Source organism: Panthera tigris, chromosome E2 (assembly GCF_018350195.1).
Source record: "Panthera tigris isolate Pti1 chromosome E2, P.tigris_Pti1_mat1.1, whole genome shotgun sequence".
NCBI lineage: Eukaryota > Metazoa > Chordata > Mammalia > Carnivora > Felidae > Panthera > Panthera tigris.
In genome coordinates this window covers 60,020,610-60,046,072 of record NC_056674.1, presented here as the reverse complement: position 1 = coordinate 60,046,072, position 25,463 = coordinate 60,020,610, and the positions used below count along the sequence as shown (strand labels likewise).

The 25,463-nt window shown below is 62.2% G+C and overlaps 2 protein-coding genes across 3 annotated transcripts; one reads left to right on the top strand and one right to left on the bottom strand.

Moving 5' to 3' along the window:
- Positions 1-902: 902 nt before the first annotated feature.
- LOC122234004 (collagen alpha-1(I) chain-like) lies at positions 903-11,549 on the bottom strand. The gene is made up of 4 exons (XM_042968093.1): positions 11,509-11,549; positions 10,805-11,014; positions 4,618-5,399; positions 903-1,153 (listed from the first exon to the last, which is right to left on the bottom strand). Exons 1-4 carry the CDS (start codon positions 11,547-11,549, stop codon positions 903-905), a joined length of 1,284 nt encoding a protein of 427 aa, XP_042824027.1.
- A 1,137-nt stretch (positions 11,550-12,686) lies between these two features.
- LOC122234146 lies at positions 12,687-16,039 on the top strand. Of its 2 annotated transcripts, XM_042969490.1 has the most exons (4): positions 12,687-12,756; positions 13,626-14,009; positions 14,941-15,065; positions 15,340-16,039. In XM_042969490.1, exons 1-4 carry the CDS (start codon positions 12,706-12,708, stop codon positions 15,815-15,817), a joined length of 1,038 nt encoding a protein of 345 aa, XP_042825424.1. In that variant the 5' UTR covers positions 12,687-12,705; the 3' UTR covers positions 15,818-16,039. The 2 variants fall into 2 exon arrangements, with proteins under 2 accessions (XP_042825424.1, XP_042825425.1); XM_042969491.1 differs by lacking the exon at positions 12,687-12,756 and having other exon boundaries at positions 13,606-14,009.
- The last annotated feature ends 9,424 nt before the right edge of the window (positions 16,040-25,463 follow it).

Genomic DNA, 25,463 nt, shown 5'->3' with positions numbered 1-25,463 from the left:
ATGTGATGCACGCCACGGGGTCCGGCCACACAGAGGAGTATTACTCAGCCACAAAAAGGGACGAGGCACCGAAGCGTCCACAACGCGGACGCCCCATGATGACGTTACGACCAGAAAACGTCAGGCGGTCGCAGAAAGAAAAACACTGTGATTTCATTCATGTGAAAGGAGTCGTGGTTTCCAGGGCCGACGGGGGCGCGGGGGGGGGGGGGTGACCGCCGCAGGGTGCACGGTTTTTTTTCGGGGGGATGAAAGTGTTCTAGAAGGAGGCAGTGGTCGTGGTCGCACGGCCTCGTGAAGGCACTAAAACCACAGCGCTTGCCCTTTAAAAGGGTGAGCCGGGTGCCGTGCGAGGTGTCCCCACCGTGTCGGGCTGACCGAGGACATGGGATGGCCCACCAGCAGCCGGCACACCGCCCCTGCCGAGGGCACACGTCCCCCAGCACCCGGCCCCGGTCCCGGGCCCCCTCCGCCCCGTCCAGTCAGGGGTCTCGGCACCAACCCCCCCCAACACCCGCCGCCCCAGCACGAGCCCAGAGAAGCCCCGCTCTGCAGGGTCCCCAGGGGGCGGCTCCCGGCCAGCCACACGGGGGCCGGGGGGCGGGCGCTGTTTGCACACGGACACCTTGGCCCAGCGGCCCTGCAGGAATGTGGAAAATGCAGCGGCCGCATCTGCAGGCGGCATCTGTACCCAGGCCGTCGGAAAGCCTCAGTGGCCGCTCATGAATGTGGATTTTGTTTGGCCTGTTTGCCTGGGACACGGGCCCTGTGAGGAGCCCTGAGTCAGGACACAGGCTGGGAGCAGGCGGCCAGGGATGGAATGTCCCCGTCCTGCCCTGTCCCGCCCGCCCCGCAGCAGGGCCCGAGGGGTGAGGAGGGGGCCCGCTGTCGTGGGCGCCCCCTCACGGCCCCGCGGCCTCCGCCCCTCGCCGGCCGCCGTCCCTGGGGTCCAGCTGTGCCCGGAAGGCGGCCTCACCCGGCCCCCGTGGGGCATCGCTGCCTAGTCCTGGCCTCGCAGCCAGGGCGCGGGCGCTGGCCGGGGGCTCTGAGGGGTCCCCGCGCCCACGCCGCTCCCCCTCCAGGCCCCCCGCGAGAGGAGGCCGCCCTGGGGGAGGGGGCACGGCTCCGCGGCGGCTCCCAGAGGCTTCGAGCACTGGGTGATGGGAAACAGGGTGGCAAGGCAGCCTGGGGCCACCATCAGGGTTGGCCGGCAAAGCCCGGGGCCCCGGACGAGCCCTGCCGTCCCCCCCCCACCCCCCACCCCGCGGTCATACGTGGAGCTTCTATTTGGGACACTCCTTCCCAAAGCTTGATCTGTGTGAACAGGGGTGTCGTTCTCAGAGACCATCTCAATCCCGACAAGGGCTGGGTGAGTAGTGAGCAGAAAACCTATAGCTCGACGCCGGGGTCACGGCCCCCAAACGGCCGATGGAGTCGCTGACCTCACTCTCTGGTGGCTGGGAAGCGGGACGGGGGGGTCCCCTGCCTGGCCTGCCACCCCGCTTCCCAGCCCTCCCCAGAGCTGGCCTGACGCGCCGGGGCCAAGGGAGCATCTACAAGAGAGGGACGCTGACCCACAATACTGAGGGTCCCGGACGCTCGGCAGCACCGACGGGGGAGGAGGCCAGCGGTGATAGAGGTCTGCCTCCCCGGCCCCCAAAAGGGGCGGCTTCCCGCGCCCGTACGTGACAGGACGCGAGTGACGTCCTCAGGAGCAAGGACAGCGGTCTAAAGTGTGACCGCCGCTCCCGCTCTGGGTACCTTTGGGTGGCTCCCTGGGTGGACACGGCCCCACGGCGCACGCTAAGACGACTGCTAAGCAGAGTCTGGGCTGGGTGTCCCTGTGCAGTGAACGACCTGCTCAACTGTACAGGCCCACTCTTCTTTCTACCCAGGGAAACGGTGGGTCCTCAGCTGACCTCACGGCGGGACTAAAGTATAAGATTGCAATCGGTCCCCGAGGACAGTATCTGTCACCCCAGCCATGGCTACGGAGACACAGTGAGGATAAACCAGCAAGGGACAGGCCAAAGAAACAGGACCTTGGCACCTGCGAGGCCGTCCGTCTCTATCCTACATCCTCCACCACGCTCTGTTCGGCCTCCAACACACAGTCGGCGGGTTCTATCAGAGAACTAGGTTGGCAACAGGACCCCAGGATCCCCCGGCCAGTGTGGGCCGAGAGCCCCTCCGTCGGGCTCGGCAGGGACAGGGCTTTGAAAGGCGGACATGTGACTGCCCACCCCCGACGAAGGGTGGGACGCCGGAAGGGTTGATGGCGGAGCAGAGGGCAGTTCTGACGGGGCAGGGGACCGCACGCCATGGCAAGGAGGCGGCTGGCAGGTGGAGAAGGGAGACAGGATGCTGGGTGTCCGGCGGGGGGGCGGGGGGTGAGGTCACAGGCAGGAGGTGGAAAGGGGGAGCAGCGTCCCGAGAATGGGCCCCGGGGACTGCGGTCAGGGAGGAGAACGGGGTGGGACGGCGGCCAGCCTGGAATGCAGGTTTCCAGCTTTAGCTGTCGGCAGCGGTGGGACGGGGAGCTGGTCACACCCTTCCCGGTCTCGTCCCTTCTGCACCCATGTAGAATGAACCAAAGTGGAGGTGGGCCAGCCGGCTGGGGTGGGCCGGGGAGAAGTGGGCAAGGAGCCCCCGGCAGGGCCCCGGCTGCGCCTGCAGGGTCCTTCCCACGGGCCCCGCGGGTCTCCCCGGCCGCGTGGGGGGGGGGGACCCACCAGAGCTAGCGTCTGCTGTGCTCGCAGCGTGTCAGGCCCGTGCTGTGGGTGCCCGGTACCTCGGCCCGCCCCTGGGCCCGGGCAGGTCTCCCCACTCTCCTGATGGAGACGTCGAGCTCAGGGACGCTGGGGGCTTGCCCACACAGCCCCGGGCAGCTGCTTCTGGAGCCTGCACCCTTCCCCACCGCACCACCTCCCCTGAACTCTGAGCCCCTCATCTTGGAGAGAAAGCAGACGGGTAACCGAATCTCAGTAAGAGTCAAAGCCAGGAGGAAGGTGGGGGTGGGGCTTGGCTAGGAAGTCTCCGGGCTCCGGAGGAATCCACAGTGTGAACTGATGTGTCTTTGGCACCATCAGTGGTGGCGGGGTTCCAGAAGAAAGGAGGTGGGAACAGGTCTCTGCTTCCAGGCCACCCCGGTGTCGAGCGGACGTGAAGTCGGGGAGGAGACCCGCTGACTTTCTCCCAGGGAGGGAGGCGGGATGATGCCTGACCCGGAATGTCAAGTCAGAAAAGGCGCAGGACCCGACACGATTAGGCTTCAAGGGGACATAATCTCTCTATTAACATTCTCCAAAGCCAACCGTGTGTAAGACTTAACCCGATGTGCCGTGTGCTCCTCAGGATGACAGGACCGGAGTCGACGGAAACCACAGGTAGGAGGCTTTTCCCTCAATCTGCAGCCCAGCCTTCTCATAACCTCTGGCACATTGTAGGGGTGGGACCATGGGATGGGTGGCTGTGACAGGCAGTGAGGTCCCCGTCGGTGGGGGTATTCAAGCAGAGGCAGTAACCTGGAGGCAGGGTCTGGGGGAAACTGGGGCAGTGATGAGGGAGTTGTCTCTAAGTTGATCTCTGAGTTGTCTTTGACCCTGAAGTCCCGGGACTTGCGGGCTCCCACGCTGCCCCTGGCTGCAGCCGGCCCGGGCTACAGGCAGAGGGGCCACTCACCCTTCGACGGTGCCTCCCCACCCCCACCCCCCGCCCCCCGCCCAGATGCCGTGGGGGCCGCGCGCTCCCCTCGAGGTGCCCCAGCCTCCTTTCTGCCTCACACACTCCTCCCCAGGTGAGGCTCTCGACAAGCTCTGCCCTGTGCTTCTGGAAGCTGCCAGGCCGGGCACATGGCACACGAGGGCACGCCCTCCTTCCTGGGCACCTCAGGGGCTGCCCTGGCCGCCCTTCCTTCCTAAGACTGTAATCTGTCCCAGCTTCCCGCCAGCCGCCCCCCTCCCCCGCCCCAGCCTGATACCAACCTGGCATTTTACCTGCTTGTCTGGTTTGTTACCGGGGAGGCAGGGGCTTGCTGGGTTGGGGCTCCTGGGGTGGCGTGGGGCACAGAGAGGGCTCTGTCTGCATTTGCTCAACCAACAGGCAGTAGTGAGGGCACCGGGAGAGGCACCGGCCCCTGCCGCTCTCTGGCTGTGCGGCATCGGCCCGGTTACCTAACCTCTCTGATCCTCGGTTTCCTCACCGACACTAGGGGTACCCCGGATCAGGATAGGAGCCTTCCACACAGTAACACGTGGCACAGTCCCTACCCATCCCGAGCCAGCGGCCGAAGAGCGGTCCGCAAGGAGTTAAGGGCCTCAGCCACCGCCAGAGCGCAGGAGGCCAGCCCAAGCGAAGCCCCGTCTGTCCCTCCGACCCCGCTGCCTCCGTGGCCCAGGGCGCGGGGGGCAGGGTCTGGGTGACCGCGGGAAGTCCCCGCGAGCCCCGGCTGGCCTTCCCTTCCGGCCGCCGCCGCGCGGCGCCGCGTCCCCACGGGTCCCTCCGGCCCGACTCCCTAGGCGCTCCCGGCCGGCCAGGGGCGCGGGCCGGGTGTGGGCGCCGCGTGGCCTCCCCGCAAGAGCGCAGCGGCGGGGAGCCCCGGGCGCCCGAAAGACCCGCCCGGGCCCGCGCGCTGCCCCCGCTGCCGCCCCGGCCGGCTCGCGCCCGGCCGAGCGCGGGGGCGGCACGCCCCGGGGGCAGCCCGGAGGAGGCGGCAGCCGGGCTCCGGGGGTGGGGGTGGGGGTGGGGGCAGCCGCTCCGGCCCGCAATGAATGAGCCGGCCCGCGGCCGCGCGCGCGCCCCCGCCCCGGCCCCGCTCCCCGGAGGCCCGGCTTTCCGGAGGCCCCGCTCTGCGGCCCCGGCGGGCACGCAGCGGCGGGCGCTGGGCTGCACTTTGCGAAGCGCCCCGCGGGGCCGGCCCGGGCTCCGCGAGCGGCGCCGGGCAGGGCGGAGGCCGGCCTCGAAGCGCCGCGGCCCCCGCCGAGCCCCCGGCGCGCCCTGGCGTTCGCGGCGCGGCGCGTCCCGGGCCGGGCGAGCGGGGTCGGGGGGGGGGGGCGCCGCGGGGAGGGTCGCCCGGCCCCGCCGGAGCGGCGCGCCGCCGAGGGCGCCCGGGACGTGGCGGGTCGCGGGCGGCCAGGTGACCCGCCGCGCAAACCCCCGGTCCGCGCGCACTGCCCAGGCGCCGCGCGGCCACACTCACCTCCCGCTCCGAGGGCCCCGCTCCGTTCGCCGCGCTGGCGGACACGATCGAGCTCCCGGCACGGCCGCGGCGGCCCCGGCGCTCTGGGCGCGGAGGGCAGTCCTCATCCCGACCGCAGGCCGCCCGGGCCGCGCAGACGGGCCGCCCGCCCGCCGGGCACCGAGCCGCCCCGCCGCCGCTGCTGCTGCGCCGCGCTCTGCCCCTGCGGGCGGGGTGGGGAGAGGAGGGGAGCGGCCTCCACCCGCTTCCCAGGTCGGGCCGCGCGCGCGGGGCCAATCCTCGCGAACAAGCTCCCGGCAGCGGCTGGTGCTCCGGGGGGCCCTCCGCCCAGCCCTGGGCAGCGCGCGCGGTCGGCCCCCAGGCACAGCCGGCTTCGGTTACAAACTTCAAACCCCTGCGTCCCACCCCCGCCCCCCCCCCCCGCCACCCCCCCAGCTATTTTTAGCAGCACTCTTCCTAGGTGTCTGTTTCACGGGACGCGCTCTGGTGATCCGGGTCCCTGATGGGAAAGGTATGGAGCCACCAAGCCCGGGCCCGCACCCCTCGCCAGCCCACCCCGGCCTGGCAGCGCTGAGCCGCTCGGAGGCGCCCGACGCGCTCCGCACTATTTTCAAAACCGGGGGGCCGAAGTGTGTCCGTGTGGTTTCCGGACACCTCACATACTTGCCCCTTCCGCTTCTGCAGGGAGGATGGGGGTGGGGGTGGGGTGGTCATGCCACCTGCCGCCTGCCTGGAGACGTTTTGAAGTCCTCCAGGTTGGCACCTGGAAGGCACCCTGGGAGGAGGTGCTCAGGCCTCAAAGGTGGGGGTTGAGGTTCCCCGAATCCTCAGTGCCCTCACTTTGGGTGCCCTGGCCCAGCCTCAGGCCTGGTGGATTCTGGAACGCAGATGGTGGGAGCTGGAGCCGCGCGGGCCCTCGAGCGGGAGGGCCCTCACGTGCCATCTGTTCAGCGGTTTCCCTCACGGATGAGGGCATCCGGGTCCAGAGAAGGCAAAGGCACCTACCCCAGGCCACACGGCCCAGGGCGTGGGACACCGGGCCGGTCCCTGGTGTGCCGGCGGGGGTCCCCTGCAAGGCCCTGGAGGCGACCACGGACAGGGGCCCCGCCCTCCTTCCTCCGCTTGAGACAGCCCCAGGGCAGGGACTCACAGAGCCTCGGAGAAGTGAAATTGTGTGTTGGGGTGGGGGGTGGGGTCTTCACTTTGTAGAAAGGCATACTTTCAGAATTGGTCCTTTGAACAATGTCCCCCTGAGAGCCTGCAAGCTTGCTTTAACTTACCCAAGTTCAAATTTCACACCCCCTTAGGAACACCTTTATCATGTAAAGCAAGGTATAGGTGACACACAGGGCCTTTGGCCCAGAGTCCCGCTCACTGGCTTGGGAAGGAGTGAACGGTCTGGCCCCTGGCCCCACCTGCGGTCCGCGGCAGTTGGTGGGGCCCTTAGCTGTCCACGTACAATTTACAGTAAGCTAAAACGGGCTGCATAGCAAAGTCAATTTTCCCGTGGCTGTTTGTTACCGCGTCTGAAGGAGCTTCCAGAAATCCCTGTCAGTGGACTTGAAAGCCTGAACTGAACGAGGGGTGAGAGAGAGTACGCGGCCCTGCCGCCCGGTCCTGCCTGGCGCTCAGAAAGCCCAAGCCTCAGCTCACATTTCCGGGGCATCGTCCCGGGCCTCTGGGTCCTGGGATCTCCCTCGCCATGGAAATCGGCACAGGAAGGGGCTGAGAACCGCCACCCCCCCCCCCTCCCCCAAGGTAATCGGTATTTCAATCAAGTTGGTTTCCTAAAGTTTCTAGTGCAGGGTCCCCTGGCTCAGACAGAGTTCCCACATGGAGCTTGCTTCCTCACCCTTCCCACTGGGTCTCTTCTTGCTTCTTAGGGAGCCCACAGTGTGTGTGTGTGTGTGTGTGTGTGTGTGTGTGTGTGTGTGTTTGTCCAGCCTGTGGCGCACCGGAGCACCCCTGGGGTGTGACAGGAGAGACCTCACTTAGTACTGCACCCTTGACCACAGTGTGGAGAGCGGATCGGCTCTGCCCCACCTGGGCCAGGTGCTCAGCTCGTGAACCTGACAGCCTAGGAGGTGGGTCTCTACACTTCCTCCTTCCCAGGGAGGTTCAGAACGTGCCTCTCCTGCCCGGGGCCTCGGTCCCACAGAGCTGGGAGCTTAGCCCTCCCGCTCGCAACCTGGACAGGCCCTAGGCTCCCGCCCCGACCCTCCCGGCCCACCTACTTGGTATAACCCAGCAAGGTTCAAATGGGGGCGACTACGCCCCCCAGGGGACATTTGGCAACATCTGGGGACATTTTTGGGCCAGCTATAAGGCTGCCACGGCGTTTACCAGGCGGAGACCACAGAGGCCGCTAGACCTCCTACGATGTACGGGAGGGCCTCACAAGAGAGAGGAATCTGGCCCCAAATGTCAGCAGTTCCCCAGTGTCCATGGTCTCCTGGGGGTGGACCCCAGCACCCCACCCCCTGGCCTAGTGCAGGCAACACGTCCCCTCCTCCACAGTCCCCAAAGCCTGGCAGTAACTTCATCCCCCTCTCCCAGGAGGAAGCGCCCAGTCCCCGCACGGGGTGCCGTGGACAGGGGGTGGGCTGGCAGGGTCTCGACCACGGGGAGTCCCTGCTCCTTTGCTCTGAGAACAGAACTGGAAACTGCCCGGCTGTGCTGGGCCTCCCTCTGCACCAGGACACGGCCCGGCCAGGGCCCCGACTCAACTTGCCCAAAGTCACGGACATCAAGCCCCGCTCTCCCTCCCCAGCCGAGCCCCCGTGCCGCCCGGGGCCCGAGACCCACCGCTGGCCGCCCTCAAGGGGCAGAGGCTGCCTGGGCCCCCGCGCGTGCTGGGAAAGCCAGTCAGGGCTCCTGAGTCATCCCCCTTGAATTTTGCCTGATGTCAAAATGAAACCGCGTACCCAGAGCCAGAGCTGGGGTGGGAGGAGTGAGAAGCGTCCGGCAAATTCCAGGGACATAGTGTCACATGGCCGCTCCAGCTTGACACTCACAGGGCCTTGGCATCGGCCACCCATCCGTCCAGACGGCCTCGCACCTTGAAAGCAGCGTCCTGCCCCCGCCCCGTGTGCAGTCCACACCAGACCCCGTGGGACCCCCGAGGCCAAGCCCCTCGTCCTTGGGAGAACAGACGTCCGACCTGGGACCAGGCCCGGGGCTGCGATGTGGCATGTTGGATGTTTATACCCTCCCGGGGTTTCGGTGGCAAGTCTGACCTGTGACCTTGTGGGCTCCCTCAGGCCCCTTACCCCCACTTGCCAGATGGGGAAACTGAGGCTGGAGGGCCCCATCCCAAGGTCCCAGGAGTTAGTAGCACAGCCCATCTGGGACCTTTGACTACCTCCTCCTATGCCTGTCGACTCCCTGCCAAACCCAGGGGGAGGGCACAGCCACGAGGGACGTGGGGCCCCTGACCTTGGGGGCATGCCTCCGCCTCACGGAGACGCCTCCCTGTGGCCCCTCGCTTCTCCCCGGGTGTCTTGGTGGGAGTGTGGGGACTTGGTGGCTCTTGTGCCCCGTCACATTAAGTGGCACTTCAGCAAACATGGAAGCACGGAACCCAAGCCCTTTCGGGGAATGAGCGACCCGGCCCTTCCGGAGGAATTACCTGTGCACCTGTACCCGCTTCCTGAAAAGCGGGCTCCAGGACCCCGCGTTGGTAACACAACCAGTGCTGGCAGAATTCGCAGAGGAGCCCAACAACTCGGAGGGCCTGGCCTCCGCCCCCCGCTCTCTGCTAGCTGTGAGTCCTTGGGTAAGTCAGCGACCTCTCTGAGTTTCTGCCCGCCCGCCGGGAGTTGGCGTTTTTGGTGCCCGCGGCTCAGGGAGGAATCGAGAGGCCAGGAGGGCGCTGCCAGCCCCCCGAGGCAAGGTGGGGCTCCTCCTGACCGCGGCCGGGGGTCCCTGGTGCTTGTCCCGCAGCAGATGCTGTCTGGCCCTCATACGCCCCCCCACCCCTGCCCCGTGCCCCCAGGCACCCAGCCCGGGGCCAGGGCGTCAGAAAGAAAACTACAGGTTCGAGAACACAGACAGGAACGTACAAATGGAAACGAGTAAACCTTTACCTCACTGGTCAGCGGCAACTCAGCTCCTACGTGGCCACATGTAAAAACCCTGTGCATTTTCGGGGGTCTGCTGTGAGGGGGGTGGGCGGACGGAGGGAGGGAGGGAGGGAGGGAGGGAGGAGGCGAGCGGGCGGGAGGGAGGCTGGGTGAGTGGCGGGCGGGTGGGGCCAGAGCCCAGCGAACCCTTCCAAGGACACATTCCAGACTGAGGGTGGCGCATGACTCAGAACCCAGCGCTGGTTTCTGTCCTGTCTTCCTGTCTTCCAAATGGCCCCACTTGTGAGCAAAAAGGGACAGGGAAGGGGTGCCTTTCCCGAGGAGGGTCTCACACGCAGACACCGGCATGCCCCCCCCCTCCCCCCGCCAACACGTGCTTTCACACGAGCGGGCCAGCGCCAGCCACGGGGACCCAAGGTCCGGCAGAGGGTCCGGGCGCGTAGAGCTTCCCGGGGCCCAAGGCCCACCTCGCCCCCCTCTCCCAGCATCGGCTCCTCCGCCTCCAGGAAGCCCTCCCTGCCCTCCGCGCTGGCCCGGGACGCCGGTGCTTCCTGAGCTCCTCCCAGCGGGGCCATCCGGCAGCCGGCGGCCCCCGGCCAGTCCCCAACTCTGCCATCTGGCAGCCACGTGACCTGAGCCTCAGTCTCCCCATCCGCCCCGGTAAGTCACACTCATGCGTGAGCGTGCCGGGACCCGTGGGCCGCCGTGAGCCTTCCGACGCTCAGCCGAGCATCCCGGGCTCAGCCTCTTGCGGGCCTTCGAGATGGGAATCCTTCTAATGAAAAGAAAACAGAGGCAGCGGGGGCCGGCCCGGCCGCGGGAACCCGAGCCAGCGGCCTGGCGCATGAATGGGCCCTTTCACGGGGCGGCTGCGGCGCGAGGGCCCGGGGTGGAGACATCCGAGCGCGGCCCGAGGAGCTGGCAGTGCCCGGGGCCTGCCCGGGGCAGGGAGGAGGAGGACGGCGGCCTTCAGCCCCAGCCTCCGGCCTCAGGGCCTCCTCCCGCTCACCCCGCGTCCCGGCCCGGCTGCAGGGGACCAGCCAGCTGTCCTGGTCCGCGTGCCACTGTCCTTGTTTTTTCTCGTATAATTACGTCTCCGAGGGACAGCTACAGATTTACATTTTGCTCGGCTTGGTCACCGATCCGGAGCCCGTGAGGAAGGCCGCGCTGTCAAAGGCGCATTGATGTGTGTTTTCGTGTTGCTCGGGGTGACTGGCTGAGGCGTGTGGACACAACTGGCCCTTGTGGCCGGGCCGGCTCCGCGAACAGCGGGGCCCCCGGCACCTGGGCCTGTGTAAACGCCTCGCTCCCCTCGCCGTGAATGACTTCAGTGTACCCAGGGTTTCTTTTTCCGTACCTGGCCACCAAAACTTCCAACATTCTTCTAGAAAAAATGTGGCAAGCTTCCCCGGGATCGTTTTCTCTCCAAATGGCTTATCCATCCCGCTCTGGCCCCAGACTCAAGCCAGGTCTTCTTCCAGTTAGTGACATTAAAGAAACCTCGCGCCTCTGCCACCTGCCGTACCGGCCCCAGGGACGCTCCCTGCGGCTCCGCGGAGACAAAGGCTGGCGGTCAGACGGCTTCGAGTCTCCGAAGGGACATCGATAGGCCGACGGCCCCGGGGTGTCCAGCCGGCGGAGGCGAGCGGGGCCCCCGTCTGGGAGCACAGACACCGGGAGACGCTCGGGCAGCCCCGGGCCTGAGCGCGGGCTGTCCTCGGTGTCCCCACCCGTCCTGGCCGGGCACCACAGACTGATGCCGCCTCCCCCGGGGGGCGGGGCCCGTCAGAACCCTCCTCCAGGAGGACACCAATGCCAGGACGGGAGGGGACGACGATGGGCAGGTGCGCGCGTGTGCACGTGTGTGTGTTCGCACGAAGTTCCTCCGGGACGCGGGGGTGTGAGCCCTGCCCTGCTCACCCTGCACCCTCAGTGCCTACAACAAGGCTGGACACAGAACAAGTCCTGTTTGTTGAATGAATGAACGGACGGAGAGCTCGGGGACGGCTGAAAGGGAGCCTTTGGGCGAGGGTGAAGCCGGGCTGTCGCCGCTGTCTCTCCTGTGGTGACGGCCCTGGCAGCCGGCAGAGGTCTGTGGCCGCAGCCCCGCAAGCCCCCCTGCTGTGCCTCCGCTCCCCAGTCCCTGTCCCTGGAGGCCCGTTGTGTGCCCGACGGTCGGCATCATGCACTCAGAGTCTAATGGATGTCAGTTCTGACTGTTACCCCTACCTTTCCCGGGCCACTGCCTTCTCCGTCACACGTCCCCACATCTCCCCGGCAACTGTGGCTCACAGTTCGTAATCAGAATCGTCCCCGGGAGAGACAACCTCTGCCCGCCCCCACGGTCTGGGCCCGTCCTGGCCAGGACGGGCACGGACGGCGTCTCCTGGCCGGGTCCCTCCTCCTGCCCCTGCCCTCATGGGCACGCGATGTGTGGTGGAACGCGGGGTCCCCGCCCCACAGACCCCTGTCACAACAGCCGGAGAAGAGCAGTTGGCCTCCTGCATCACCCGATCCCTCTCTGCTGGCCCAGCCCTCGGTCGCCCAGGGTCCTGGGGCCACCTGGGCAGATGCGCCCCTCCCCCCCCCCCCCCCCCCCCCAGCCTCACTCCGGGAATATCCAGTGAGCAGAATGGCACTCAGGCCCCCTCCATCCCAGCACTCGGGGCAGACGTTACCAACCAGCCAGGGCGCTCAGCCCTCCCGCCTCGCGGTGCTCTCCGGGCTCCCGGGCAGCCCCTCCCCCAGACGGGAGCCGGTCACACCCCGGCCTCCTCGTACCCACACGACGGCCCTTCCCCACCAGGCCCCAAGCCACCTTCCCGGCCTCGGGGCCCGTCCCTCCTCCGCTGTGTCCTCCCCGCCTCGACTCAGGCCTCGCTGGGCGGCCCCACGTCACCCCGGATGCCCCTCGGTCTCTCCTCAGTCTCACTAACCCTGCACTCGTTTCTCGCCTCCTGGAAAGTTCCCGTCCCTCCCGCCCGCTTTGCCAACTCATCTTCGAGGACACGCTCGGAAGTCACCTCTTCTACGAAGCGGTCTCGCAGACACTGGGATCGTGGCACACGCACATCACCCCGCACCCTACACCCGTCTGTGTGGCCGTCTCCGCGCTGGACCTCAGGATGCCGGGTCTCACTCATCCCGTCTGTCCCACACGTCAGATGGCGCCCGACCCCGTTTAGCGCTCTCTGCGTCTCTGACGGTCTCACTCTGTCCTCTCAGCTGCTCACCACGGAGGCGCCTCCTCCTGGGACACAGGAGGCCCTTTGTCCCTTTTAAATCTGCTCAAGACGTCCGACCTCCAGGAAGCATTCTATGCTTCACGCTATGTGACCATGGGACGCAGGCCCTTCTCAGCACCTGAGAATTGTCAGCGCAGAAAGACTCTTGGGGGCAGTCCGGTCCAGACTCTTCACTCTGCAGATGAAGAGACTGAGGCCCAGAGAGGGAGAGAGAGCTTGGGGCACAACCAGGGTAGGACCAGCTCTTCTGAGGGGGCTTGGCGTTCTGCCCTGGGGCCCGGGAGCCAAGAAAACCCTGCAGCACGGCCCTCTCGTCCTGCTGACCGGTCTGACCACCGCCCCCGCCCCATCCCACCCTGCTTGCTCTCCAGAGGTCCTTGCTTGCTTCCGCTCCCCCCAAGCCCCCCCCGACACATCCCCAGGGCCACAGCGAGACCCCCCCACCCCCAAGCCGCGCAACAGACAGCCTCCGCGCTCGGCAACGTGCGGCCGTGGGCCGCGCCTGGCAGCCGCGTGACTTTGGGCAAATCGCATTTCTGGTCTGAGCTCCGATTTGCTCCTGGGAAGCCCGGGGGTGACACAGAGAAACTACCTCACGGGGTCGTGATGAGTCAGTACAACGATGTGTGTCCAGTGTTGAAAGGGGTGTCTGGCACAGAGCCAGCGGACTTGCCACCGTGCGCGCTATGTGGCGAGGGTTACGGTGACAACGACGGTGGCGGCGATGACGTTTTCACTATTCCCAAGTTCTCCCCTTCCAAGAATGCTTCTGTTTCCCGCCTTCCTTGCTTAAGACATAGAACTTCATAGGGGTGCTAAGCTCTGGGCGGGTGGCAGGCACGGGAAAGTGCGTCAGGGCAGAGAGCTCAACAGCGGGAACAGGCTGGGCACCTGTGCCCTGAGTGACGTTGGCTCCACTGCCTCCCCTCCTGGGGTCTGGCTTCCCCGTCTGTGAAATTGCAGGATTGACCTGAGTAATCCCTAAAGGGTTCTTCTGGGGTGAAGGGTTTCTGACTATCAGCTTTTCTGTCACACCGAGTGGTTTTGCAGAAACCCTCCTCTCTCCTTCAGATATTTGCGTTTTTTTTGCCTTTGTTTCAGCAAAGCCTGTCCTGGTCATGCCTTCGCCCAGACCAGCAAGACATTGGATGTGACGCGTGCAGAGACACGTATACAAGCAGAGCGGGAGCCGGGAGCACCCGATGCCCCCCGAGCCAAGCCTCCTCCAAGGGGGACGAGATGCGCGGCAGCCAGGGCACAGCTCTCCACCGCAGGGAAGATACGGATTTGCCTTCTCCTCCGGCAGCACGAGTGGACGCTGGGCAAATCGCCCCACCCCTGGGTGCTCAGGTTTCCTCACCCGTCCCGCGGGGATGCCCGGGGCTGCTGGCCTGGTTATTACGAGGGGCAGACCACCGGATGTGCGGCAAGCCCCCGGCGGGGGACAGAAGCCCCCACAAGCGCTGCTCTCCGTGTGAGAGTCAGGTGAGGGCTGGAAGCACGGTGTGGCTGCCCCCCGGGGACGTTTGTCTTGCCGCGGCCGACGCCCCAGCTAAGCTGGCCCCGCTGCAGGGCGCGTCGGCCAGAACGAGCGCGTCCAGGTGCCCGAGATCTCGCAGAGCGCATGCCAGGGCAGGACACAGGGGGCATCACTGCCGACCTGGTGACCTGGTGACCGGGCTCCAGCCCCAGGGGGTGGCATTTGTTTTGAAGCAGGGACTAGATCTCTGAATGTGAGCCGACACACATGATTGGCGGGGCCCCAGAAGCTGGGGGACCAGGCAAGCACGCAGCTTCCTGGCTGGGCGGGGCCACGCCCGGGAGACACCGGCAGGCCCTGGGTGCTCGGCGCCCCGCCGAATGCTTGCAGGGAGGGTGTGTCTCCAGTTGGAGGGAAGTGAGTTCCCGTGGGGGCTGATGTCCGGGGACGGGCTGGAGTCTTGGCTTGGAGGCTTCGTAGCCGTGTGCCTCTGGACGAGCCACTCCATCTCTAGAGAAAAAGGAACGAGCAGGGTGCAGGAGGCCCTGGGGCTCGGGGCTGCGGTGGGTCCTGTGGAACCGACAGTCTGGCCCTGGTGACCTGGGCACGCTTTGAACTCCCTGAACCCGGTTTCCTCCTCAGGGTGACCGTCCTCACCTCTCAAGGAGGGCTGAGGACGTGTGGGACGAGGCAGGGGAGGGCTGGGCACAGGGCCTGTGGCTCCGCAGACACCTGGGGACACTGTTCCAGGCACTGGGACACGGCCACGAAGGGGCAGAGGCCACCACCCCTGTCCCCATGGGCTGCTCCCCCCCGGTGTCCACTACCTTCTATCCCGGAGGGAGGTGGAGACCCGGGAGGGGTGGTTCCTGCGGTCCTCAGCCTGTGGTCACCTGAGAGCTGGGGTCCCCTATTTCCTCTCTGCGCCCCTCTCAGACCCAGCAGAGCCCGGCACCGAGCAACTCTCAAGAGATGTGTCGCCTCTATGAGGACCCTTCTCTTCCCACCCACCAGGAGACGGACACGGCGTCGTGGCTGAGCTGTGTCCCCTCTAAGACACGGTCCTAACCCCTGTACCTGTGGATGTAGCCTTATTTGGGAATAGGGTCTTTGCACATGTCATCAGCTTCAATGAAGTCACAGAGGAGTAGGGTGGGGTCCAGGCGGAGAGGGATGTGGACAAAGACTCAGGCAGAAAGGCCGTGGGACGTGGAGGCAGAGACGGGAGCGCAGACTGGGGCCCCCAGAGGCGGGAGGGGGAGGAAGCAGCCTCCCCAGAGCCTTCGGAGGGAGTGCAGTCCTGTGACGCCTTAATTTTGGGCTTCTGCGTTCCAGACTGGCAGAGGATGAATTTCTACTTTTCTTGACCCGCCCCGCCTGTGGTCCTTTGTTCGGCCGCCCCGGGAAACCGAGGCACCCAGGGGTGAGAAGTGGGCACTGGAGGCAGCGGCGGGAGGCAGACCGGCGGCGCCCACATCCAGAGCACCCGCTTCGTCAAGAATTGAGGCGTCTCGGTCACATGACACGATACCACTTTCGTGAGCGAACCGTCGAGAATTTAAAACACCCAGATGCTCAGGGCTGGCCAGGATGCGGGCCATGGAGAGCTCACGTCCTGCTACTTTCTGGAACATTCTTCCGTTTGGTGAATTCATCCCAAGGAACAATCAGATTCGGGGAGAGGCGGCGTTCCCGCTGTGCTCCGCAGTACCCACGGCGGGAGCGGCCTGCGTGGACGCCCACTGTGGGAGTGGTGTGGCCGGATCTGTGGGAGCCGGGGAGCACCGGGGAGGTCCCGCCGCTGCTGTCCTAGGAGATAACTCCTCATGCGCAGAGTGCAAAAAGCCAGTTACAAGAGACATCTGTCCTAACAATAAGGACACAGAAATGCAGTCCTGGGGACCGGGTGCCCACAGGAGCATCAGTAGCCGGGAGGGGTCTCCGGGCCCTAAAACCAAGGGCAATTTGAAATTTCCCTGTTTGGGGTTGCTGTAGTTTCCAGACTTTGCATAAAGAACTGGTATTATTTTTGAAACAGGGAGACTATGCAATGACAAACAGCAGCTTTAGCCCAAGTGCACAAGGTCTCGATGCCCAGGCGGGCTGCACCTGGGGAGGTGGGGTCCTGGGCCGGGGCGGGGCAGGCAGTGTGGTCTCTGCGGGCCGGTGGGAGCAGGTTGTGGGGACCGGGTCCAAGCCTCTGGAAGCCGGACCGAGGCTCAGGCAGCCGCTTCTGTGGCTGGGCTTTACCGTGCCTCCTGCTGTCGTCCGAGACAGGGCGGCGGGGACTGTGTCGACCTGCGGAGTTGCCGTGAGAACACCCACATGCTTGGGGAGAGCTGTGAACCTGAGCTGGGACATCAGCATGCCACGAGCAGAAGAGGGGCGGGGCTCAGAGAGGCCAAGGGATTTGCCCGAGTCACACAGTGGCTGGCACGCACTGTCTGACTTCGGTTCCCAGACTCCTCCTGTGGGGCTGGCTGCTTCTGGAAGCCCCCACTGGAGCCCCGGGCCAGCGCCACGCTGGCCGGAGAGCCACCGGAACAGACTCAGTGTCGCCTACCTGCCAAGGGAGGCCGAGGGGCCCTGGGCAGAGACAACAGGCCTTAGTCCAAACGGGTTTGCGTGTCATTCGTCACTCACACGCCAGGCAAGGACATGATCCCCTGACGCGTGGGTGCACAGCACGGCCTGGCAGGCGGGTCTGGTACGATGCAGCCAGGGAGGGGTCCCTGGGGTCAGCTGACCTGTGTGTGGGACTCATGTCACAGGCCCTGCGTCTGTTCCCGGGTCCCCGACGCCAGCCTGGAGCCGGCCCGGATGCGGCACTCTTTGGTGGAGGTGCTAAGCAGGCTCAGAAGGTCGGGCGACGTGTCTGCGGGCACCCCCGCGAGGGACGCCTGTGCTGGGTTGTCCGCCTACCTGGGGGAAAGGCTCATCCCAGGTGGGGCTGGAGGTCAGCAGTTCACTCCCTCCCTGGAGCCGGGCCACCCCCCCACATTGTCCCCCGAGAACACTGATCCTGAAGGTGTGCAAGGGCCATGCTGTCCCCTGGCCACACTCGCTAGGCCGTGCGCGCCCCCCCCCTCCCGCCGCCCCCGGTGGAGCTCTGTCTCCCAGAGAAACACCAAGCTGTCCTGCCTTCTGTCTGGGGTGGGGGCGGGGGCCGTGTCCAGTGTCCAGAAGGGCCCTCTGAGCCTCCCACGCTGGGTCTCTGGTCTCCTCCTCTGGCTCCCGTCTGTGGTCCCATCGAGGCTGTGACTGGCTCTGTCCAGAAAGGCCCAGGACCTCGATGCCGAATCCCCCTCCTGGGGCAGAGGCTGGGCGAGCAGAGCAGGCTTGTTTGTGTTTGATATAAGTGCTGGATTGTTCTCTCTGCCCTCCTCGGCTATTATGCGGAGGCAAGTCCTAAAATAATATTGCATTTCCTCCCTCATAATTTGGAGGGAGGATGCTCATCCAGAATTGAGCCGGACGGGGGTGCTTTCGTGCGCGGGCACCGGGGACTGGTGCTCACCGCGTTCCCCAAGTCCGCCAGTGTGGGGGCTGCTCTGGGAGAGGGGCGCTTTTGTTCTTTGACAAGCGAGTCTTTCGGAGAGCTGGTTTCTTCATCGGATTGTTCAGTGTTCTGAATGGGGCCGTGAACCCCGGACCCCAGAGGCTGGAGCCAGTGACTGGCTGGTGACCAAGCGTGAGTCTGGCTCGTGAAGGCGCCCCTGGGAGACAGTGGTGCCTGGCGCATAGTGGGTGGTCAGCACACGTGCAGGGCCGATTCCTGCACAAAGAACACTCACACAGCGATCTCTTCTGTGGCCACAGGTTGCCTGCTTTGATTTCTAAATGCCTGCTCTGCTCTATCAGAGCGGCCGGGGTGCACGCTTCCTTCGGAAGTCCTCAAAGCCCTTCTGTGTCTGCTGTCCTGGCAGGTGTTCCCGTGCCCTGAGCGTGAGGGGAGGGGGCGGAGGCCGTCCTTCATGGGCTTCCTGGCGGAGACGGAGCACTCAGTCCGTGCCACTGAGACCATGTTCAAATCTCAGCTCCCCACCACTCTTCTGGAAACTTGGGCTTAGCTTGTCCTGTGCCTTGATTCCTCACCTGTAATATGGACTCAAAATCCTGACTGCCATGAGGACTGGGATGAGGGAGCATAGATCCCAGCACCTAACTCAGTACACGATGCTACTGTTATTCAAAGGAAGACCATGGTATACAGCTGGAGCTTAATATGTTAATTTCTTTCATTTACCCTACGGACGTTGGCTGAGCCCTGACGAGAAGGCAGGCCCTACGGTCGGGCCCAAGGGCACACAGGGAAGACACGGAACTTGTCCTCCAGCGAAACACGATGACGAGGGTGATGGTGACGATGGTGAATCGTACCTCTCCCCCCCAACACACATCTCCCGGGAACGTGTGAACGTGACCTTATCTGGAAAGGGGTCTTTGCAGATGTAATTAAGTTAGGGTCTCTAGTGGTGACAACCGTGGCTATTTATGCAGGAGCCACGGGACACTCGTACGCTGGGTGACGTGGTACGATGATAATGACTTGGCTTGTCATTATCTGTCATTACCTGTGCCGGGCTGTTGTGCGGCACGTGTTGTAGAATTCTGCTCCCTGGCAAGAATGCTGAGGGGGGCAGTTACCCCTGCCCCACAGATACAGCAGCCCAGGAACAGTGAAGTCAGTTGCCTACAGTGATGATATGGATACAGAGCAGCCGGGATCTGAATCCAGCAGCCCAACTCTGCCCTCCTTGTGATGGCTTGCGTGGTGGCCTCCCTTCTGCCATGAAGGCTAAATGGGACCCCCAGTTCCCCTCACTTGCCCCAACCGCAGATCGTATTTGTCAAGAATTGCAAGGAGAGTGGAGGACATTCACAACCAAGCTCAGCCCTGAAGCCAAACCAGTCCCTTGGAGTTGACCGCTCATGGCCGGGAGCCTCTGGTGACAAGCGTCACAAAACCCAGCCCAAACGGACCAAAGCTAGAAAGGGAATTTGGCTCATGTAATCGGAAAGCCCAGCGGCAACCACGGCCTCTTGCTGGCTGCTTCCTCCCCTGGTGGTGGCAAGACGGGCACCACAAGTTTTGTGCCAAGCCCTCCTGGCTCTGGCCTGTGGTGAACGGTTGTCCGATTCCCCTCCGAGCCCTGGAGTACATGGTTGCTACCTCCAAGTCGGTCACCTGCCAATGGCGGCCAGGGGGCCCAATGCTCTGACTGGATGGCCTGAGCTGTAGGCCCACCCCTGGAGCTGTGGGCGTGGCCAACACCACGCTGACCTCCAGAACATAAGTGGGGCAACATACACCAAAACAGAAGGGAGGCTGGATGCTGAGGGTTAAAAAAATCAACAAATATCCAGTACACAGGCACAGCTTCCTGTGCACTCTGCAGATAAGAAAATGCAAGTCTGGAGATCTGCCCAAGATTACTCAGCTAACACTCAGCAGGGCTGGGGCTTGAGTCAGAGATTCCCCAAGCGGTGCTATTTCACTGTCTCCAAAAACAATTGGAACATGAAATTTAAGGATCAGTGCCATTCGAAACATCAGAAAACATTAGATATATAGGAATAAACTCGTAAAAGACGTGCATGACCTTTACACAGAAAACCGCCGAACACCACTGACAGAACTTAAGTAAGATCCTAATAAATGCTGGGATCTACAACATCCGTGGATTGAGGGCCACCTGCATAAAGATGTCAGTTCTTCCCACACTGACCTATGGATCCAATGCAATTCCAGTCGAAACTCTAGCAGGTGTTTTGAAATCAACAAGCTGATTCTATGATTTATGTGGAAGTGTAAAGGACCAAATATAATGGAATCTAGTTTCTAAAACAGGTCACTGATAACATCCAGGACACAATCCAAAATTACGTGACACATGAAACACACGACCCCTTCTCCGGAGAAAAGACAACCAACAGAGACCAACCCTGATGTGATCCAGGTGTTTGGAGTCCAGAGACAAGTGTTTCGAAGCAGGTATTTTGCTATGCTCAAGGATACTGAAGAAATTAGGTTTGTAATAAGTGAACGCACAGAAAATCTCAACAGAGAAATAAGAAGCTATAAAAAGAAGGCAGACAAAAATTCTACAACTAAAAAAATGTGGTGTCTGAAATTAAAAAATTCACTAGATTTTCAGGTGAATTCACAGAATGGAAATGACAGAGGAAAATTGATGAACTTAGACATAAACCACTAGAAACTATTTAATATGAAAGCAGAGAGGTAGAGATTGAGATTAAAATGAACAGAGCCACAGGGACCTACAAGACCATATCAAAAGGTCTGTGACGTGTGCATTCGGGGTCATAGGGGAGAGGAAGGTAAGAACAGGGCAAACAAACTATTTGGGCAAACAGCTGAAGATTTCTCCACTTTGGTCAAAGCTATAGGTTTATAGATTTAAGAAATTCATTGGATTCCAAGCAAGAGGCATACAATGGAAACTACACTTTAGTACATCATGGTGAAACTTCTGAAAACCAAGGACAAGGGGACAATCTTGAAAGCAACCACAAGTAAATGGCATCAAAAATCTAGAAAATAATGATCCAAATTACCACTGAATTTTCACGTAACACGATAAATCCAGAACACAGTAGAACATCTTCAAAGCGCTAAAATGTAGATTAAAAACTTTCAACCCCCAATTTTATACCCAGCAAAAATATCCTTCGAGATTGAAGGTAAAACAAAGACAGTTTCACTGAAGAATTCATCAGCAGCTCACCTGTGTTAGGAGAAATACTGATACGGTTCTTGAGGTTGAAAGGAAATGGATATGTGGAAATCCAGATCTTCTGGAAGGAAGGAAGAGCCTCAGAAATGGTAGATGTGCGGTGGGTCACTGTGAGGGTGGGGGCATAGCTCCCCCACAGTTCTGTGTCCTGTGGACGAGCCAGGAGCCTTAAACTGGTCCTTCCACGTACACAGTTCCGTGGATGATCCTACCGGGATGTTTTGTCGTTAGAAACCAACAAGCTGATTCTAAAATTGATTTGAGAATGTGAAGAACCAAAAATATCCAAAGCAACACTGAAATGTAAGAGCAAAGTTGAAGAACCAGTGAATTCAGGACATAGCACCCTGAGCTCCAGAAGCCAGGCGGCAGGGTCCCGACAGAGCCGTCAGTAGGCAGACAGACATAACAGAACCCACACTTCAGAGACAGACCCACACCAATGTGGTTATGTGATTTGCAACAGGTGGTGTGGGCACAGCTGGGTGTCTACACACCCCAAATTAATCCAGGACAGACTACAGGCCTGGAGACAAGAGCCAAATGCTTTTAAAATAAAATTTAGATGAATGTCTTCACAACTTGGGGAACTGGCGAAAGTTTCCTAGGACACAGAAAGCAATACAATATGCAAAAAGTATTTATAAATTAGGTTTCAGCAAAATCAAAACCAGAAGCCGTCATTAGGAAAATGAACAGGCAAGCCGCAGGCTGGGAGAAAATACTTGCAAACCGTGTATCTGGCGGAGGATTGGTATCCAGGATAGGCAAAGACGTAGAACACGCTTGTAAAAAAGGGGCACTTGAGCAGATCTCACAAAGGAACATATACTCACGGCCTATAAGCACACGAAAAGGTGCCCGCCTCAGCTGCCAACAGGTAAACGCGAAATCACTCTGATTCACCATTCTGATCTCTCCCACCGGAGATGAGTTTTGCTTGTTAGATCTTCGTGTAAGTGGAATCCTGCGGGACGCCGTCCCTCTGGATTGCCTGGGACGGGCATGGGGGCACTGCCTGGGGTTCCCTATCTTGACAGGTTTCAGCTCACGTTTGTTGGAACTCATTAGATAGCAGCCTTGAGATCTGTGCATTTCATCGTGTGTAAAGTTTGCCTGAAGAGGGAATTAAGAGCCGTAAACAAACACTGGCCTCTAGGTAATGATGCACACGTGAAGTGTCTTGGGCAACGCGCACCTATCTCTGCGCCTTATTTCAAAAGGCATCGACAAAAATACGACGGACTGATGGGTTTACAGATGGAGAGAGGTATAATGAAGCAAGTATGCTCGATGTTAATTGTAGGGTCTGGTGGAGGTATATGGGCGGTCACTACAGAATTCTGTGAAGCTTGCTGTAGGTTTGGACGTTTTCATGATCAAATGTTGGGAGGAGAAAAGAGAAACGATGCAAACCACGGAGTTCGACAGTATACTTGCAATGCTTTTTTTCCAACAGAGAGCTGGTATCCAGAGAACATTTTTAAATACCTCTGAAACCAGTAAGAGAAGACAAGGCCATCTGAGCTAACAAGGCAACATCAAGCAGGTGCTTCACAGAAGAGGAAATCTCCATGGCGGACAAGGTCCAAGAATCCTCAATGTCCTTAGTCGACAGGGAGTGCCAAGGAAAACACGACGTGTCCCTTCTCACGCAAACCAGAGGAACTACAAACAGATCAACGAGACAAAACATAAGGACGGATGACACCAAATGCTGTCTGGGGACAGAGCCACGGGAATGCCTGGGATCCGTGGGTGCACGTGTAACTCGCTGCAAATACGCCAAACACCCACGTGGGGACACGTCTGCAGGCTGCGTGTCGGTCGCCCCGCGACCGCGGGACCCCTTGCGGGACAGTCCCTGCGGATGTGCCCGCGCGCTCACAGATACGCGCAAGGATGTCCACAGCAGCGCAAGTCATAGGAGCCGGAGGCCGGGAACAACCTGACCCTCCACCAACCGCAGGACGGATAGTAAAATGCGGTACGTTTGCACAACGGGATGCGACACACCCCAAGATGCGGGTGAGTCTCAGACACATAATGTTGGTTTAAGAAAAGCCAGACACAAAAGAGGACGTTCTTTGCTTCTTAAGTTTACTTGTTTATTTTGAGCGAGAGGGAGAGAGAATCCCAGGCAGGCAGGGAATCGCACCGTCAGGGCAGAGCCCAACTCCGGGCATGAACTCACGAGCAGTGACACCGTGACCTAGGCTGCAATCAAGGGTCAGGCGCTCAGCCACCCGGGCGCCCCTGAAACAGAACATTCTGAATGACCTTACGTATATAAAATTCAAAACGTGATGGAGGGCAGGCGGTGGGTACTGGTGGGCAAATGTGGGGAGTGTCCTGGCCGGGAGGGGCCGCGGGGATTGTCACGTGGGTGGATGCGTTCACCCCACAAACGTTCGGGTCCTGCAGTTTTCCGTGTAGAAAAAGGATTCCACGATAGTCCTATCCGCACGCGTGCGGCGTGCTCGATTTGGGTTGCACTGCCTGGGAGGCCGGTGGAAGGCCAGCTTGCGCTGGTGCGTGGACCCTTCAGCTGGCGGGGGCCCCGGGGGTCAGAGGTCTGAGCCCCCGGGCACTGGGGAGTCCAGGCTGGGTCTGTTTACTCAGCTGCGCCTCCTTGCGACGGCGCTTCTGGTCTTCCCGGGCCGACGTCAGGGGTGGCTGGGCCGGCACCGGGCGGGGGGCAGGATGGAAACCCGAGAGGATCCCGCCCTGGGTGCCCGTGCCCCCCGCCCCGGGTCCCCGTACGTGTGACATCCCATCCCCCTGCCCTGGGTCCCTGTGCACGTGTCCCCCGCCCCGGATGTCCATACGTATGACTTCCCATCCCCCCGCCCTCGGTCCCCGTGACTGTGCCCCCCGCCCCGGGTCCCCGTACGTGTGACATCCCATCCCCCTGCCCTGGGTCCCCGTGCACGTGCCCCCTGCCCTGGGTGTCCGTACGTATGACTTCCCATCCCCCCGCCCTCGGTCCCCGTGAGTGTGCCCTCTGCCCTGGGTCCCTGTACGTATGACATCCCATCCCCCCGCCGTGATTCAGTCCCCTCCGGGCAAAGGCTGCTGCCCCAGGGTGAGGAAGGCCACGGAAGAGAGAGGCTTCTTGTCCCCCCCCCCCCCCCCATCTGCTCTGACAGACTCTGGGTCTGCAGTTCCCGCTCCTGCCTCCCTGTCTACACCTCGCGCCTGAGTCACTCACTTAATAACTAACACAGTTTGGGAAACATTTAAAGCACGTTGCACATTTTTGCACTGCACGAGCAACAAAAGCATTAATTGAATCATGATCTCCCGCAAGTGCGGGTGGGAAGTTAAGAACTCCGCACAGCCTCAAAATAGACTTGGCGATGCTTTTCCACTGCCTTGCAGCTAACTCAGACCAAAGCCGCCGTCCCCTTACCTTCTCGGCTACTGCCTCCGCCCGAGCCGCCCCGCGCACGCCTCAGACGGGGCTCAAAGTCTCGGGTCCACCTGCACCCTCCTGCTAACGCTGCCGGGGCACCCACGGAGCTCCTGAGCTCAGGGCTGGGCTGAGAATAACCTCAGCCCGTCGTTTCCGTACTCAGGGACTGTCCCCTGCAGGTGAGGGAGGGGGTGTGTCTGCACCAGTGCAGGCGGGAGGGACAGCAGGTCCTCCCTGGTGGCGGGGAGAGCTCCTTATGACAGCCCCTGAGAAGGCCCCACTGTGTCTCTCCCTGACACCCCAGGGGGAGCACAGGGCTGGTGCCCGGGGGGACCTGCCCGGCCGTCCCCACCCCCACCTGCCAGGACAGCACAGCCCCGGGAGCGCTCATCCGACCGGGAGCGGCCCAGCCCCAGGCTCCCAGGGGCTCCGTGGGGAAGGCCGGGCGTTCACCGTGTGCGGGAGGCCACCCCCATTTCACGCTGGAGCACACGGAGCTTCCAGAAGGCTCTCTGGTACCTGCCCAAGCCTGCACAGCTATTAGCAAAACAGTGGGATTCAGCAAAGTCCCTGTCCCCTGGCCTGACGTTTCTGTCCCCATCTCCCCCGTGAGCGGGACGTGGCTCCTGCCCGGAGGAGTCCCCGGCTGACAGCAGAGATGGGGAGACTGCCCGGCTGTCTCAGGCCCGGCCCCTCACCGCACGTGGCTGGTCAGGGCCACCGGGCTATGCAGGAGGGCGGGGCTCCCTTCCTCCTGCGACTTGGCCCTCCCCCGTGGCAGCTGGTGGAAAATGACAATGTTGGTGGCCGCAAGAAAAAATATCTGTATACACACACACGTACATCCACGCAGGTGCACACACACATCAACACAGGTACACACACCCACGCGGAACCAAGAGCAGCTTGTTTGTGGGCAGAGGTTCGTGGATGAACCCTGACACTGGGTTCAAATAGTAAGTAAGTAAGTGAATAGTAAGTGAATGGGTTCTCTACTTATTTCGTCTTCCTTGGGAGCCCACTGAGGCTCAGAGAGCCTAGCTGCACGAGGTCACACAGGGCCGAGGGGTCTGCCCCGGGAGCCTCTGACCCCGAGCACCGCACCCCAACTTCTGACCCACTGCTCCCAAATCAGCCCCCCTGCAGACGGGCAGGGTAGAGCACGGGTCCTCGGGGCGTGGGGGCCCCTGGGCCTCGGGCAGAAGCCCCCGCCTGGGGGACCCGGGCATGAGGCGTGTGCGTGAGGGAATCAAGCATGCGAATCTGGTTTTCGTGAAAACACGCAG